Genomic DNA, 16950 nt, shown 5'->3' with positions numbered 1-16950 from the left:
GCCGGCGCTTTCGGGGGGCTGCGATCCCCCCCAGCTCCCCCCGGGCAGCCCTGGGGCCGCTCCTGACCCGGCAGCGACCAGGAGGAATCTCCGGCACTCCTGGCAAAGGGGCTCGGCACGGGGCTCAGGGGGACCCCAAAAAGCCCAAATCCCGATCCCGTTCCAGCCCAGCCCCGTGGCCAGCACTCGCCTTTCAGCACGTCGGGACACGACGGGTACTCGTAGCACGGAGCTCTGCACCTGTCTGGGGAGCAGAGGGGACGCCGTGAGCCCGGCCCGGGCCCCGCGCCCCGCTCCCGTTCCAGAGGGTCCCTCCCACCCCAGCGACCCCCGGGGCCACCCTCGGGGCCACCCCGGCCCTCCCTGGGGACCCGTGGCGAGCGCTCGGCGTGGCGCTGCCACCTCCCGGCTGCGGGAGCGGGACCCTGGGGACAGCGCGGGGCCGAGCCCTGCTGGGGACACCTGAGCCCGCGGGGACCCCTCCCCACCGCGGGGACGGGACCGAGCACGGCCGGGACGGGGACAGAGCTGTCACCGTGAGCCGGGACAGGACGGGGACAGAGCTGTCACCGTGAACCGGGACAGGACGGGGACAGAGCTGTCACCGTGAGCCGGGACGGGGACAGAGCTGTCACTCGGAACCGGGACAGGAACAGGACAGAGCTGTCACCGTGAACCGGGACGGGGACAGAGCTGTCACTCGGAACCGGGACAGGAACAGGACAGAGCTGTCACCGTGAACCGGGACGGGGACAGAGCTGTCACTCGGAACCGGGACAGGAACAGGAACAGGACAGAGCTGTCACCGTAAGCCGGGACAGGACGGGGACAGAGCTGTCACTCGAAGCCGGGACAGGACGGGGACAGAGCTGTCACCGTGAGCCGGGACAGGATCGGGACAGAGCTGTCACCTGAGCCTGTATCGGGACAGAGCTGTCACTCGGAGCCGGGACGGGACGGGGACAGAGCTGTCACCGTGAGCCGGGACAGGATCGGGACAGAGCTGTCACCTGAGCCTGTATCGGGACAGAGCTGTCACTCGGAGCCGGGACGGGACGGGGACAGAGCTGTCACTCGGAGCCGGGACACGCTGGAAGCTCCAGCACGCCCAATCCCTCTGCACCCCGGGTCCCAGGGCAGGGCACGGCCCCCGGCCCCCCGGAGCCCCCCAAGGCCCCGCAGAAGCTCCGGGAGCAGCGGCCCCGCGGGCAGAGCTCGGCCGCAGCCCCCTCCTCGTGCCCGGGGCACAAAGGCAGCTGTGCCCAGCTGTGCCCAGCTGTGCCCAGCTGTGCCCGGGCCATCCCCGCAGCCCCCGGGAGGCCGCGGGGGTCCCTTACCCATGGCTGCAGCTTTGGGGGTCGCGGTGCCGGCGGCGGAGGAGCTGGAGCTGAGGGGCAGCTGCTGCTGTCTCGGGGCTTGAGCGGCTGTGCCGTGCCCTGGCTGCTCCCGGGGGCCTTTTATCCCCGCACGAGGGTGGGGGGAGCGGGGCCAAGCCCAGGGAGGGGCTGCCCAGCGCTTGGGAGGTGCCAGCCCGGCGCTGCGGCTTCTTTCCTCCTCCCCGCCGCCAATCTGGGCCCAAATCTGCTGCTCCCTGCAGCTCCCCAAGCCTCAAACCCCGCCGGCCCCGGCTGATCCCGGCCTCGCTCCGCACGGAACGGCTGCAACGCACCCGCAGCGGCCTCCGCCGAGCCGGGGCACCCCCAAACCCGCTCCTGCTCCTGCTCCTGACAGGGCCATCCCCATCCCAGGGCTCAGCCGGGGGCTCCCGGGGATCCCGCGGTGGTCCCGCAGCCTCCCAGAGCGGGCTCTGCCCAGGCACTGGAGTTTGGCAGCTCGGGGACACCGGGATGAGCTCGGGGAGCCGCTCGGGGCATCCCCAGGAACGGGGACAGACCCAGGCACTGGAGTTTGGCAGCCTGGAGGAGATCCCGGGGCAATTTCGGGTCTGCCGGGAGGGATTTGGGATCTGATCCCAGGAACAGGGCCACGACAAGAGTGAACGGCCTCACGCTCTGCCAGGGGAGGCTCAGGGTGCGAAATCTGGGGAAATTCTTCCTGGAAACGGGAAAATGCCTCTCCCTGCCCGGGGAGATTTGGAGTGCTCGCCCCTGTTTAATTCCCGGACGTTTGTTTGAGGATCAGGGCGGGATTGCTCCCATCTTGGACTCGATGATCCTGGGGGGGATTTTCCCGCCTCAAAAATCCTGGAATTCTCGGAAAGCAGCCAGGGCAGGACACGGGGCGGCCTCCCAGGGTGGGACCTGCGTGTGGGGACGTGGGGCCTGCTGGGGACAAGGGGGACTTGGGGAGTTCGGCACTGGGAATTGGGGCTGGAAGGACAGCGGCCAGCGCCCTGCGGGCCTTCTCTGCACAGTGCGAGCAGATTGGGTTTTGGGGTGGAAAAGTACAAAAAAGGCACTTCCAGGGCAGGGACAGCAGCGCAGGGATCGGCCCCGAGCCCAGCCAAAGCCTGCCCGGGCACCAGGGCAAGCCGAGAGGTGAGCCAGGGACAGCCAGGGAGACTCCGGGACAGGAAAGGCTTCAATTAAATCCTGGAGGAGAGGAGAAATCATGGAAAAAGCGGCTCCGAGGCCGATGTTGGGAAAGAAGCCGAGATTTGGGCGAAAGCAGCGCCGCGAGAAGGACGGAGCTCGGGATCCCGCGGGATCGGGCAGGTCCCAGCACGGGAACCGCTCTGGGATGTCGGGAAAAGCCTAAAGGAGGGGGCACAGCCAAGGACCCCCAGAGCCGCCCCGTCCCTCGGGCTGTCCCGGCCTGACCGGGGCTCGGAGCCCCCCGGGCCGGGCAAGGGCGGAGGGAGGGCGGCACCGGCACCGCCGCAGCAAGGAAACGGCTCCAGCTCCCATCCCCAGCATCGCGGCACGCTCAGGGAATGCTCGGGGCTGGAAGGAGCCCAAAGCTCCGCTCGTGCCCCCCGTCCCGTGGGCAGGGACCCCTCCCGCAGCCGCAGCTGCTCCAGCCCGGCCGCGGAGCCGCTTCCCGCTGGGAAACTCCGGGAATTCCGGCAGCGGCTCCCGGGCTCTGTCCCGGGGCCACCCTTGGCCTCCAGCCCCGCTTTGGTCCCCCCCGGGGTCGGGCCGGTGTCCCCCGCGCTGCCCCTGCTGTCCCCACGTGCTCCTTCCCCTGGCGCTGCACACCCGCTCATTAGCCAGCTCATTAGCCCGCCCCTCATTAGCCAGATCATTAGCCCGCCCCTCATTAAGGAGCCGCGCTGCTCCCGGTGGCTTCCCGTGCTGACGTCGCCGTGTCCCTCCCTGTCCCCGCTCGGCGCTCGCGTGTCCCCACGGCGCTGATAAGAGCGAGATAAGCGCAGGCTCAGCGCAGCTCCCGCGGCCGCAGGACAAGCCCCGGCACCCTCCGGCCACTGCCCACGCCCCGCTGGCCACTCCTTGCCCGCTCGCCACCGGCTCCTCCGGCCCCCCGGGAAGGACACGCCGGGATTTGGGAATGCGGGGAGCGACGCACCGGGACGAGCCCGCGGCTCCGCCGCCGGCTCGGAGAGTTCCCGGCTCCGGCAGCGGCTCCAGCCGCCCGCGGCTCCCCGGCGGGGCTTCGGCCTCCCCCGAGCCCTGCCCCGAGCCCCCGCGGCTGCCCCAGCGGGGCCGGGGCTCCTTCAGCACTTCCCGTTCCTAAATCCCGATTTCCTGCGCTCTCCACCCTCCCGACTCGTCCCGACCCCTCAGCCGGGCACCGAGCACCGGAACTTTGGGAAAACGTTCCCGTTCATGGAGCGAGCCCCCAGTCCCAGCGGTCATTCCTCCCCGGGCTGCTCCGCGCCTGGAATTCCATCCAGGAGCCGCTCCCGGGGCTGCGCGGGCACCAAACAGGGAGACAGCCTTGAGCTTAAATTCCCTCCCAAGCCAAGAATTCCCAGATTTTCTGATGGTTCGGTGGGAAAAGGGTGATTTTTGGGGAGCTGGCTCCCGAGTTCACCTGGAAGTGTGACAAAACCCGAAGTTCCACGCTCAGTGGAAGGCAGGTGACAACGGATGAGCTCGGGAGTTTGTTCCCCGCTCCACCACCGGAAAAAAACCAGGGGAAAATCACACTCGGGGGAAGCCGCGAGCTCCTTTTCCTCGGTGCCACATCCCCAGACACCGGGAGGGCCCCGACTGGGAACGGGACCGTGGGAGGAGATTTGTCCCCGTCCCTGCCGAGGGGGACACGCGGGGAGCCGAGCCCCGAATTCCCTCGGGATCGGGATTGTTCCAGGGAACACCCGGACCCCCCGAACCAACAGGAAAAGCCGGCGGGGAGGAGCCGCTGCCCTGGGCCGGATCCCAAAATTCCCAGCGCTTTGAAGTTTTTTGGGCGAGCAGCCCCCGAGGAGCCGCCAAAACCCGAGATAATTCCAGGGCGTCTCTCGCTCCTCTGGATCCGCTTGGAATGAGGGACTTGAAAGGCTCGGGGTGGCCTTTCCTCCCTCCACGGGGCAGGAATGTCCAGCTCCAGAGGCTTTTAGGGATGGGCGGGACAGATCCCAGGTGAATCCCTTCCAAATCGGGGGAGATAAACGCGATCTGCAGTGTCAGGAGCGGGAGAAATCTGATTTTTCCCTGGATTGTGGGAAGTGGGGATGAGCAGCAGAAGCCGGGAAACTTCCCGAACCGGGCTGGGGGGACGCTGCCCCCACCTGTGGTCATGGAAAAGCCGCAATGAGCACAGGGAGAACCAGCCCAGCTCATCTGGGCGCAGGGAGGGGCAGGAAATAATCGCATCTCTTATCAGCAGCCTTATCTTATCAGCCGCAGCTTTGTGTCCTCCCGGCCAGGCTCAGCACGGGAATTTCGAGCTCTCCCAAACGTTCATTTGCTGTGGTTTCTGTGGGATTCGCTCATCTTGGGGGGGGAATTAGGAACTGGGTTTGATGTTTGGAAATGGCGCTGAGTGTTAAATTCTCCCAGAGAATTCCAGGATTATTTGAGTTCGAAAATCTCACAGATATTAAAGGGACCTTTCCGAGAATTCCAGGATTTTTGAGGCTGGAAAATCCCCCCCAGGATCATCGAGTCCAAGATGGGAGCAATCCCGCCCTGATCCTCAAACAAACGTCCAGGAATTAAACAGGGGCGAGCACTCCAAATCTCCCCGGGCAGGGAGAGGCATTTTCCCGTTTCCAGGAAGAATTTCCCCAGATTTCGCACCCTGAGCCTCCCCTGGCAGAGCGTGAGGCCGTTCACTCTTGTCGTGGCCCTGTTCCTGGGGTCAGATCCCAAATCCCTCCCGGCAGACCCGAAATTGCCCCGGGATCGCTCTTTCCTCCAGGCTGAGCTGCCAAACTCCAGTGCCTGGGTCTGTCCCCGTTCCTGGGGATGCCCTGAGCGGCTCCCCGAGCTCATCCCGGTGTCCCCGAGCTGCCAAACTCCAGTGCCTGGGCAGAGCCCGCTCTGGGAGGCTGCGGGACCACCGCGGGATGCCCGGGAGCCCCCGGCTGAGCCCTGGGATGGGGATGGCCCTGTCAGGAGCAGGAGCAGGAGCGGGTTTGGGGGTGTCCCGGCTCGGCGGAGGCCGCTGCGGGTGCGTTGCAGCCGTTCCGTGCGGAGCGAGGCCGGGATCAGCCGGGGCCGGCGGGGTTTGAGGCTTGGGGAGCTGCAGGGAGCAGCAGATTTGGGCCCAGATTGGCGGCGGGGAGGAGGAAAGAAGCCGCAGCGCCGGGCTGGCACCTCCCAAGCGCTGGGCAGCCCCTCCCTGGGCTTGGCCCCGCTCCCCCCACCCTCGTGCGGGGATAAAAGGCCCCCGGGAGCAGCCAGGGCACGGCACAGCCGCTCAAGCCCCGAGACAGCAGCAGCTGCCCCTCAGCTCCAGCTCCTCCGCCGCCGGCACCGCGACCCCCAAAGCTGCAGCCATGGGTAAGGGACCCCCGCGGCCTCCCGGGGGCTGCGGGGATGGCCCGGGCACAGCTGGGCACAGCTGGGCACAGCTGCCTTTGTGCCCCGGGCACGAGGAGGGGGCTGCGGCCGAGCTCTGCCCGCGGGGCCGCTGCTCCCGGAGCTTCTGCGGGGCCTTGGGGGGCTCCGGGGGGCCGGGGGCCGTGCCCTGCCCTGGGACCCGGGGTGCAGAGGGATTGGGCGTGCTGGAGCTCCCAGCGTGTCCCGGCTCACGGTGACAGCTCTGTCCCCGTCCCGTCCCGGCTCCGAGTGACAGCTCTGTCCCGATACAGGCTCAGGTGACAGCTCTGTCCCGATCCTGTCCCGGCTCACGGTGACAGCTCTGTCCCCGTCCTGTCCCGGCTTCGAGTGACAGCTCTGTCCCCGTCCTGTCCCGGCTTACGGTGACAGCTCTGTCCTGTTCCTGTTCCTGTCCCGGTTCCGAGTGACAGCTCTGTCCCCGTCCCGGTTCACGGTGACAGCTCTGTCCTGTTCCTGTCCCGGTTCCGAGTGACAGCTCTGTCCCCGTCCCGGTTCACGGTGACAGCTCTGTCCCCGTCCTGTCCCGGCTCACGGTGACAGCTCTGTCCCCGTCCCGGCCGTGCTCGGTCCCGTCCCCGCGGTGGGGAGGGGTCCCCGCGGGCTCAGGTGTCCCCAGCAGGGCTCGGCCCCGCGCTGTCCCCAGGGTCCCGCTCCCGCAGCCGGGAGGTGGCAGCGCCACGCCGAGCGCTCGCCACGGGTCCCCAGGGAGGGCCGGGGTGGCCCCGAGGGTGGCCCCGGGGGTCGCTGGGGTGGGAGGGACCCTCTGGAACGGGAGCGGGGCGCGGGACCCGGGCCGGGCTCACGGCGTCCCCTCTGCTCCCCAGACAGGTGCAGAGCTCCGTGCTACGAGTACCCGTCGTGTCCCGACGTGCTGAAAGGCGAGTGCTGGCCACGGGGCTGGGCTGGAACGGGATCGGGATTTGGGCTTTTTGGGGTCCCCCTGAGCCCCGTGCCGAGCCCCTTTGCCAGGAGTGCCGGAGATTCCTCCTGGTCGTTGCCGGGTCAGGAGCGGCCCCAGGGCTGCCCGGGGGGAGCTGGGGGGGATCGCAGCCCCCCGAAAGCGCCGGCGGTCACTTGTGAGAGCTGCCCGGAGCTTTCCCCGTCCCGTCTGGGGCTTCCCGGCGTGGTCTGAGCGCGCTTTTGTGTCGCCAGCCCCGAGGGAGGAGGTCGCCTACGTGACCTGCACCTACAGGTCCACCTGCATCGACCAGCCCGATTTCCTGGCCACCGTGGACCTCAACCCGCGCTCCTGCCACTACGGCCAGGTACCGGCCCCCGCCGGGCCCCGGGGGGCGGGATCGGGGCCGGGGCCGCGCTCCCCGAGCCCCCCGGGGCCGCCCGGGGAGCTCTTTGTGCCCGGGAAAAAAAGTGAGGAAAACCTTTTCCAGGTCCCCTCTGATCCCGGGGCCGCTCCCAGCTCCTCTGCAGAGCCCCCCAAAGCCCGGGGCCGCTCCCAGCCCCTCTCCAGAGCCCCCCAAATGCCGGGGCCGCCCCCAGCCCCTCTCCAGAGCCCCCCAAATCCCGGGGCCGCTCCCGGCCCCTCTCCAGAGGCCCCCAAATCCCGGGGCCGCTTCCGGCCCCTCTCCAGAGCCCCCCAAAGCCCGGGGCCTCTCCCAGCCCCTCTCCAGAGCCCCCCAAAGCCCGAGGCCGCTCCCAGCCCCTCTTCAGAGCCCCCCAAAGCCCGGGGCCGCTCCCAGCCTCTCTCCAGAGCCCCCCAAATCCCGGGGCCGCTCCCAGCCCCTCTCCAGAGCCCCCCAAAGCCCGGGGCCGCTCCCAGCCCCTCTCCAGAGCCCCCCAAAGCCCGGGGCCGCTCCCAGCCCCTCTCCAGAGCCCCCCAAATCCCGGGGCCGCTCCCAGCCCCTCTCCAGAGCCCCCCAAAGCCCGGGGCCGCTCCCAGCCCCTCTCCAGAGCCCCCCAAAGCCCGGGGCCGCTCCCAGCCCCTCTCCAGAGCCCCCCAAAGCCCGGGGCCGCTCCCCGCGGGGCAGTCCCGGCTCGGCCCGGCCTGAGCTGCCTTGGCCGTGCCCAGGTGATCCACCGGCTGCCCATGCCCAACCTCAAGGACGAGCTGCACTGCGCGGGCTGGGGCCCCGCCTGCGGCTGCTTCGACAGCGGCGCCGCGGCCAAAAGGACCAAGCTGGTCCTGCCCTGCCTCATCTCCTCCCGCATCTACGTGGTGGATGTGGGCTCCCAGTGCCGGGCGCCTCGGATCTGCAAGGTACGGCCGGGGCCAGCCCGGGGCGGCAGCGAGGGACGGAGGGGGAACGGCGGGGGCACCGCGAGGGAGGGAGGGAGGGAGGGAGGGAAGGGATTGGATGGATGGATGGATGGATGGATGGATGGATGATGGATGGATGGATGGATGATGGATGGATGGATGGATGGATGGATGATGGATGGATGGATGGATGGATGGATGATGGATGATGGATGGATGGATGATGGATGGATGATGGATGGATGGATGGATGATGGATGGATGGATGGATGGATGGATGGATGATGGATGGATGGATGATGGATGATGATGGATGATGGATGATGGATGGATGATGGATGGATGGATGGATGGATGGATGGATGATGGATGGATGGATGGATGGATGATGGATGGATGGATGGATGGATGGATGGATGGATGATGGATGGATGGATGGATGGATGGATGGATGGATGATGGATGGATGGATGGATGGATGATGGATGGATGATGGATGGATGGATGGATGGATGATGGATGGATGGATGGATGGATGGATGATGGATGGATGATGGATGGATGATGGATGGATGGATGGATGGATGGATGGATGATGGATGGATGATGGATGGATGATGGATGGATGGATGGATGGATGATGGATGGATGATGGATGGATGGATGGATGGATGATGGATGGATGGATGGATGGATGGATGGATGGATGGATGGATGATGGATGGATGATGGATGATGGATGGATGGATGGATGGATGATGGATGGATGGATGGATGGATGGATGGATGGATGGATGATGGATGGATGATGGATGGATGGATGGATGGATGGATGGATGGATGATGGATGGATGGATGGATGATGGATGGATGATGGATGGATGATGGATGGATGGATGGATGGATGGATGGATGGATGGATGGATGATGGATGATGGATGGATAGATGGATGGATGATGGATGGATGGATGGATGGATGGATGATGGATGGATGGATGGATGGATGATGGATGGATGATGGATGGATGGATGGATGGATGGATGATGGATGGATGATGGATGGATGATGGATGGATGGATGGATGGATGGATGATGGATGATGGATGGATGGATGGATGATGGATGGATGGATGGATGGATGGATCCATGGATGGATGGATGGATGATGGATGGATGGATGATGGATGGATGATGGATGGATGGATGGATGGATGGATGGATGGATGATGGATGGATGATGGATGGATGATGGATGGATGATGGATGGATGGATGGATGGATGGATGGATGGATGGATGGATGATGGATGGATGGATGGATGGATGGATGGATGGATGGATGATGGATGGATGATGGATGGATGATGGATGGATGATGGATGGATGGATGATGGATGGATGGATGGATGGATGGATGGATGATGGATGGATGGATGGATGGATGATGGATGGATGATGGATGGATGGATGATGGATGGATGGATGGATGGATGGATGGATGATGGATGGATGATGGATGGATGATGGATGGATGATGGATGGATGGATGGATGATGGATGGATGGATGGATGGATGGATGGATGGATGGATGATGGATGGATGATGGATGGATGATGGATGGATGGATGATGGATGGATGGATGGATGGATGGATGGATGGATGGATGATGGATGGATGGATGGATGGATGATGGATGGATGATGGATGGATGGATGATGGATGGATGGATGGATGGATGGATGATGGATGGATGATGGATGGATGATGATGGATGGATGGATGGATGGATGATGGATGGATGATGGATGGATGATGGATGGATGATGGATGGATGGATGGATGGATGGATGGATGGATGGATGATGGATGGATGATGGATGGATGATGGATGGATGATGGATGGATGATGGATGGATGATGGATGGATGATGGATGGATGATGGATGGATGATGGATGGATGGATGGATGATGGATGGATGGATGGATGGATGGATGGATGATGGATGGATGATGGATGGATGATGGATGGATGATGGATGGATGGATGATGGATGGATGGATGGATGGATGGATGATGGATGGATGGATGGATGGATGGATGATGGATGGATGGATGGATGGATGGATGGATGATGGATGGATGATGGATGGATGGATGGATGGATGATGGATGGATGGATGATGGATGGATGATGGATGGATGGATGGATGGATGGATGATGGATGGATGGATGGATGTATGGAGGGATGGATGGATGGATGGATGGAAGGAAGGAAGGGATGGGGTCTGCGATGCCGGGGAAGGCGCCGGGCAGGCGGATGGTGACATTTGCGCTGATTTTTGCAGATGATCGAGCCCGTGGATGTGTTCTGGAAGTGCGACAAGGGCTACCTGGCTGCCACCCACCCCCTGCCCAACGGGGACATCCTGATCGCCAACATGGGCGACCCTGCTGGCAACGGCAAAGGTGAGTTTTGCCTGCCCCAGTTGCCTATTCCATGCCCCAATTGCCATTTCCCTGCCCCAATTGCCATTTCCTGCCCCAATTGCCATTTCCCTGCCCCAATTGCCATTTCCTGCCCCAGTTGCCATTTCCCTGCCCAAACTCCCATCCCGGGCTTCCCGCTGGGAACGCGGGAGCCTGGCTTTGTCACCGCCACGTCCCTCGTGTGTCCCAGGCGGTTTCCTGGTGCTGGACGGAGAGAGCTACGACCTGAAGGGCAACTGGGAGAACGAGTGTGAGACTCCCCCGACCGGCTGCGACTTCTGGTACAAGGCCCAGCACAACGTCCTGGTCAGCTCGGCCGGGCCGGTCCCCAAAGTGGCCGGGCGTGGCTTCAACCCCGATGACCTCAAGAAAGGTGGGGACACGCGGGTGGCACCGAGGGCAGGGCAGAGCGCGGGGCTGGCAGGGCTCGGTGCCCCGGAGCGGCCGAGTTGTGCCCCAGAGCCCGTGCCAGGCTCGGGCTGAGGATGGGCAGGGCTGGAACCCAGGGCGGGCTGGGCCGGGCTGCTCCCAAATCCTGCATTTCTCTCTGTGCTCTCCCCAAATCCTTCAATTCCCTCTGTTCTCACCACAAATCCTGCATTTCTCTCTGTTCTCCCCAAATCCTGCATTTCTCTGTGCTCTCCCCAAATCCTGCAATTCTCTCTGTTCTCACCCCAAATCCTGCATTTCTCTCTGTTCTCACCCCAAATCCTGCATTTCTCTCTGTTCTCCCCAAATCCTGCATTTCTCTCTGTTCTCCCCAAATCCTGCAATTCCCTCTGTTCTCACCCCAAATCCTGCAATTCCCTCTGTGCTCTCCCCAAATCCTGCAATTCCCTCTGTGCTCCCCAAATCCTGCATTTCTCTCTGTTCTCCCCAAATCCTGCATTTCTCTGTGCTCTCCCCAAATCCTGCATCTCCCAGTTTCCCCTCCCCAGCTGCTGCCCTTTCCGTGCCGCTGCCCCCCCGGAGCCCTCCGGGGAGCGATCCCTGTCCCCGGCCGGCCCCGAGCCTTTTCCCCGGTGTCCCGCAGGGGTCTTCGGCCGGCGCCTGAACGTGTGGAACTTGTCGTGCCGCAGCCTCACGCAGTGCTTCGACCTGGGCGAGGATTCTCTGCCGCTGAACGTGCGCTTCCTGCACAGCCCCGAGGCCGCCGAGGCCTACGTGGGCTGCGCCCTGAGCGGGGCCATCTTCCGCCTCTACAAATCCTGCGAGGCGAGTGCGAGCGCCGGCAGCGGCCCCGGGGCTGCGGGGGAGCCGGCCGGGACGGGGCTGGCACGGGGAGGAGGAGGAGGAGGAGGAGGAGGAGGAGGAGGAGCGGGGACAGGGAGGGTCCGGATGCGGGGCTTGCGGGGCAGCGCGGGGATGAGCCCGTTGTGCCCGGCTCGGCTCGGCTCGGGCCGGGGGCAGCGCGGGGCTCAGCCGGGCTCGGTGTCCCCGTGCAGAGAGACAACTGGGCCGTGGAGGAGGTGATCCGGATCCCGGCCAAGGACGTGTCGGGCTGGATCATGCCCAAGATGCCAGGTTGGTGTGCCCTCGGGGCTGGCATTCCTCTTCCCTCGGCGACTTCTGCAGGCGGGCACAGCCGGCTGGGTGGCCCCGGAGCCCGGCTGGGTGGCCCCGGAGCCCGGCTGGGTGGCCCCGAATGGTGACCGAGCCCAAAGGGCGGCGCAGCCCGGGCCCGTGTGCGCTGCCGCGGTGCTGGCCGCGGCCCTGAGCCCCCGCTCTGCCCGCAGCCTTCATCGCCGACCTCGTCATCAGCCCGGACGACCGGTTCCTGTACGTGAGCAATTGGCTGCACGGGGACATCCGGCAGTACGAGCTGGCCAGGAACTGCAAGCCCCGGCTGGTGGGGCAGGTGAGGGGCAGCGCCGGGCCCGGGGGGCCGAGCGGGGCCGGCGGGGCCGCGGCCGGGGAACGCTCGTGTGCCAGCGCGGCCCTTGCAGGTGTTCGTGGGGGGCAGCATCCTGCGAGGGGGCCCCGTGAGCGTGTGCAGGGACGAGGAGCTCAAGTGCCAGCCCGAGCCGCTGGTGGTCAAGGTGAGCGGGCGGCAGGGCCGGGGCAGCCGGGCGGGACCGGGGGGAGCGTGCCTGGGGTGAGGGTGAGTGTGGGGGTGAGTGTGTGCTCACCTGAGCGTGCCTGGGGTGAGCCTGAGTGTGGGGGTGAGTGTGTGCTCACCTGAGCGTGCCTGGGGTGAGGGTGAGTGTGGGGGTGAGTGTGTGCTCACCTGAGCGTGCCTGGGGTGAGGGTGAGTGTGGGGGTGAGTGTGCGCTCACCTGAGTGTGCCTGGGGTGAGGGTGAGTGTGTGCTCACCTCAGCGTGAGTGTGAGCGTGCGCTCACCTGAGCGTGCCTGGGGTGAGTGTGCGCTCACCTGAGCGTGAGGGCGAATGTGCGCTCACCTGAGCGTGCCTGGGGTGAGCCTGAGGGTGAGGGTGTGCTCACCTGAGTGTGGCTGTGAGTGTGCGCTCACCTGAGCGTGCCTGGGGTGAGCCTGATGGTGAGGGTGAGTGTGTGCTCACCTGAGCGTGGGGGTGAGTGTGTGCTCACCCGAGTGTGGCTGTGAGTGTGTGCTCACCTGAGCGTGGGTGAGCCTGAGCCTGCTTTCACTGCCCCTGCTGGCATCCAGCCCCAGTGCCCCCAGTGCCCCCAGTCCGCGTGTCCCAGTGCCCCCAGTGCCCCCAGTCCGCGTGTCCCAGTGCCCCCAGTGCCCCCAGTAAGCCCAGTCCGTGTGTCCCAGTGCCCCCAGTGCCCCCAGTAAGCCCAGTCCGTGTGTCCCAGTGCCCCCAGTGCCCCCAGTCCGCGTGTCCCAGTGCCCCCAGTGCCCCAGTCCGTGTGTCCCAGTGCCCCCAGTAAGCCCAGTCCGCGTGTCCCAGTGCCCCCAGTAAGCCCAGTCCGTGTGTCCCAGTGCCCCCAGTGCCCCAGTCCGCGTGTCCCAGTGCCCCCAGTGCCCCCAGTAAGCCCAGTCCGTGTGTCCCAGTGCCCCCAGTGCCCCCAGTAAGCCCAGTCCGCGTGTCCCAGTGCCCCCAGTGCCCCCAGTAAGCCCAGTCCGCGTGTCCCAGTGCCCCCAGTAAGCCCAGTCCGTGTGTCCCAGTGCAAGCGCGTGTACGGCGGCCCCGCCTCGCTGCAGCTGAGCCTGGACGGGAAGCGGCTCTACGTGACCAACTCCTTGTACAGCACCTGGGACCGGCAGTTCTACCCCAGCCTGATCAAGTGAGCCGCTGCCGGCTGCCAAAGGCTGCCCGGGCCCGGGCGGGCGTGGGGAAGGGGCCGCGACCCCCTCGGGGCTGCCCCGGAGCCGCTCCCGGCGCGCTGGGGCTCGAGCGGAGCCCGGGCTGAGCTCGGCCCAAGGGGGTCCGGCCCGGCCCAGGGGGAATTGGGGAGGGGAAAGCGGCGCCGAGCCCCTGCCGCCCGTGGGTTCGTGCCCGCGCTTGGGGACGCGGGAGCCAAAGGCGGCCCCGAGCCCCTCCCGCCGGCCCCGGGCCCGGGCGCTGCCTCGGCGCCGTCCGGAGCGGCTCCGGGCGGGCTCCGGGCGGCCCCGGGGGTCGCCGTCGCCACGAGCCGCCGCTGTCCCCGCGCAGGGAGGGCTCGGTGATGCTGCAGCTGGACGTGGACACGGAGCGGGGCGGCCTGGCCGTGAACAAGAACTTCCTGGTGGATTTCGGCAAGGAGCCGAACGGGCCGTGCTTGGCGCACGAGATTCGCTTCCCCGGCGGCGACTCCAAATCCGTGACCCTGCCCTGAGGGACCCCGGCAGCGCCGCTGTCCCCCCCCGGCAGCGCCGCTGTCCCCCCCCGGCAGCGCCGCCCCGGGCAAAGGGCGCCGGCGGCGGGACTGGGGCTCCCGGGGGGGGTTCGGCCTCTGGGGTGCCCCGGGTGAGGGGTTCGGTGTCCCCCGGGTGATTCTGGGCTTTGGGATCCCATGCGGGATTCCGGCTGTGCGGTGCCCCGGGGGGTTTCAGCATTTGGGCTCCCCCGGGCCATTCCCGGCCCTCCCTGTCCCTGTCCCTGTCCCTCTGTCCCCCTGTCCCTCTGTCCCCCTGTCCCTGTCCCTGTCCCTGTTCCTGTTCCTGTCCTTGTTCCCCTGTCCCCTCCCTGTCACTGTCCCCATCCCCTCCCTGTCCCCTCCCTGTCCCTCTGTCCCTCTGTCCCTGTCCCTCTGTCCCTCTGTCCCTGTCCCTGTCCCCCTGTCCCCCTGTCCCCCTGTCCCCCTGTCCCCCTGTCCCCCTGTCCCCCTGTCCCCCTGTCCCTCTGTCCCCCTGTCCCTCTGTCCCCCTGTCCCTCTGTCCCCGTCCCCGCGCTGCTCCGCCCGGCTCTGCTTTCCCTGCAATCAATAAAGTCGTTCCCTGCATCAGCCGCAGCTTCCCGAGGCTCATTCCCGGAGAAATCCCGGGACAATCAAATCGCGGCGGGGGCTGAGGGCGGCAGCGGGGCCGGGCCGGGCCGGGCGGGGACTGCTGGAAGTGTCTGGGAGAAATTCCCGGCGCTGGTTCTTTTCCCGGGGGTTTGCTTCCAGGTGTGGATTTTATCCCTGTTTTATCCCCATTTTATCCCTGTTTTATCCCCCTTGCATCCCTTTTTATCCCTTTTATTTTATTTTTTTTTCTCTATTCCCCCTCCCCGCCCCGTTTTTCATCCCTGGCGGCTCCTGGAAAAGGTCTTGCCCAGAAATAAAGTGGGATATTTGGGATAAATCCTTCCCTGGCCCGGGTTTTTCCATGGATTCCCCATCCCTGGAATTGCCCCAGCCCAGCCTGGGCAGCTCCTGCAGCCACGCGGGCCAGTGGAAGGAGATGAGCTTTAACATCCCATCCACCCTAAAATCCCCAAAAAATCCCCAAATCCCCAAAAATCCCACAATCCCCAAAAATCCCACAATCCCAACCCCGCGTTCCGCAGCCTCGCCCCCTGCAATTCAAACCCCAAATCCCGTTAATTGAACTGCAATTAAAACTTTCCCAGTCCTCCCCCTTCCCGTAAAATCTGCGACCTCCCCGAACCCCCTCGGCCCTGTGGGATTTTCCCTCCCCCATCCCAAAGGATCCCCTGGAAAAGTCGGGAAGCTCCAGGTCCTGTTCTGGGATTTTCGGGTTTTTGGATCCTCCCCTCGTCTCCCTGTTTTTTTTTTTGGGTTTTTTTTTGGTTTTTTTTGTTTTTTTTTTTCCCGATAAAAAAGGATCCTTTGGGGTTTTTTTTTTCCTGGCAAATTCCTAACCGGTTAAACCCGGAAATTGGAATTTTTGGGTGGAAAAAGGACATTTTTCAGGAATAACGATCCCAAACCCAAGGTCAGAAATCCAGGGGAAAAAAAAAAGAAAAAAAAAAAAAAAAAAACAGAAAAAAAAAAAAAGAAAAGAAAAAAAAAGAAAAGAAAAAAAAAAAAAAAAGGCAGGAAAAGCCAAGAGCAAATCCTGGGATCAAATCCCGGGAAAATCCACGGAGGAAAAAAAATCCTTCCCCTCAGGGAGAGGCCGGAATTCCTCCATGGAATTTGAACCATCCAAATCCCTTTCCCCCGAATTTTTCCAGCTGTTCCAAACCCTTTTCCTTGGAATTCCCACCCGGTGGGAGCTGGAATTGATATTTAAAAGTTAATTTAAATTGCGGTTTTTAAATCTGATTCCCGATTTTCCCCCCGCTAGGAATTTGGGAATGTGGGGACTGCGCCTCCGGCACCTGGCTGTGATCCCCCGGAATTCCGGGAGTCGGGAATTCGGGAATTCCAAGAATGGGGAATTTGGGAATTGGGAGTTTGAGATTTGGGAATTTGGGAATTCCGGGGGTCGGGAATTTTGAGTGTTTGAGATTTGGGAATTTCGGAATTCTGGGATTCGGGAATTGCGGGATGCGCGTGACCCGCGGGATGAAATAAATCCGGAGAAAATAATTTTCCTTTTCCTTTTCCTTTTCCTTTTCCTTTTCCTTTTCCTTTTCCTTTTCCTTTTCCTGCTCCGGAGCGCTCCTTGCACACGTGACCTCCCCACGTGACCCTGCCTTGCACACTCATTGCACACGTGACCTCCCCACGTGACCCTGCCTTGCACACTCATTGCACACGTGACCTCCCCACGTGACCCTCCCTTGCACACTCATCGTGCACGTGACCTCCCCACGTGACCCTCCCTTGCACGCTCCTTGCACACGTGACCTCCCCACGTGACCCTCCCTTGCACGCTCCTTGCACACTCCCTGCACACGTGACCCTGCCTTGCACACTCCTTGCACACGTGACCTCATCACGTGACCCTCCCTTGCACACTCTTTGCACATGTGACCTCATCACGTGACCCTCCCTTGCACACTCTTTGCACACGT

At 64.0% G+C, this 16950-nt stretch overlaps 2 protein-coding genes across 2 annotated transcripts in view; one reads left to right on the top strand and one right to left on the bottom strand.

Moving 5' to 3' along the window:
• Positions 1-1341, bottom strand: part of LOC128801096 (methanethiol oxidase-like) — an 8454-nt gene extending 7113 nt beyond the window's left edge. Inside the window, exons 1-2 of the mRNA XM_053966733.1 lie at positions 1338-1341; positions 191-244 (exon numbers count right to left, since the gene is read on the bottom strand). Of these exons, the coding sequence (XP_053822708.1) occupies positions 191-244; positions 1338-1341 (58 nt within the window). The remainder of the gene's footprint in view (positions 1-190; positions 245-1337) is intronic.
• A 5795-nt stretch (positions 1342-7136) lies between these two features.
• On the top strand, positions 7137-14990 carry LOC128801151 (methanethiol oxidase-like). Its single transcript, XM_053966833.1, has 10 exons — positions 7137-7195; positions 7957-8145; positions 10497-10617; positions 10829-11011; positions 11672-11857; positions 12088-12162; positions 12375-12496; positions 12585-12677; positions 13731-13849; positions 14218-14990. Exons 2-10 carry the CDS (start codon positions 7975-7977, stop codon positions 14378-14380), a joined length of 1233 nt encoding a protein of 410 aa, XP_053822808.1. The 5' UTR covers positions 7137-7195; positions 7957-7974; the 3' UTR covers positions 14381-14990.
• Positions 14991-16950: the final 1960 nt, after the last annotated feature.

This window comes from Vidua chalybeata, chromosome 29 (assembly GCF_026979565.1).
Source record: "Vidua chalybeata isolate OUT-0048 chromosome 29, bVidCha1 merged haplotype, whole genome shotgun sequence".
Taxonomy (NCBI): Eukaryota; Metazoa; Chordata; class Aves; order Passeriformes; family Viduidae; genus Vidua; species Vidua chalybeata.
Note: the sequence above shows the minus strand (reverse complement) of the source record. Positions and strands in the feature narration are given on the sequence as shown.

What these genes read in the sequence shown, in the direction of transcription:
- LOC128801151 (XM_053966833.1), top strand. Translation starts at nt 7,975, where the DNA reads ATGCCCAACCTCAAGGACGAGCTGCACTGCGCGGGCTGGGGCCCCGCC. An exon ending in CTACAAATCCTGCGAGGCGA is followed by an intron (nt 11,858 to 12,087) that starts GTGCGAGCGCCG and finishes CCGTGCAGAGAG; the next exon opens with ACAACTGGGCCGTGGAGGAG. An exon ending in GATCATGCCCAAGATGCCAG is followed by an intron (nt 12,163 to 12,374) that starts GTTGGTGTGCCC and finishes CTCTGCCCGCAG; the next exon opens with CCTTCATCGCCGACCTCGTC.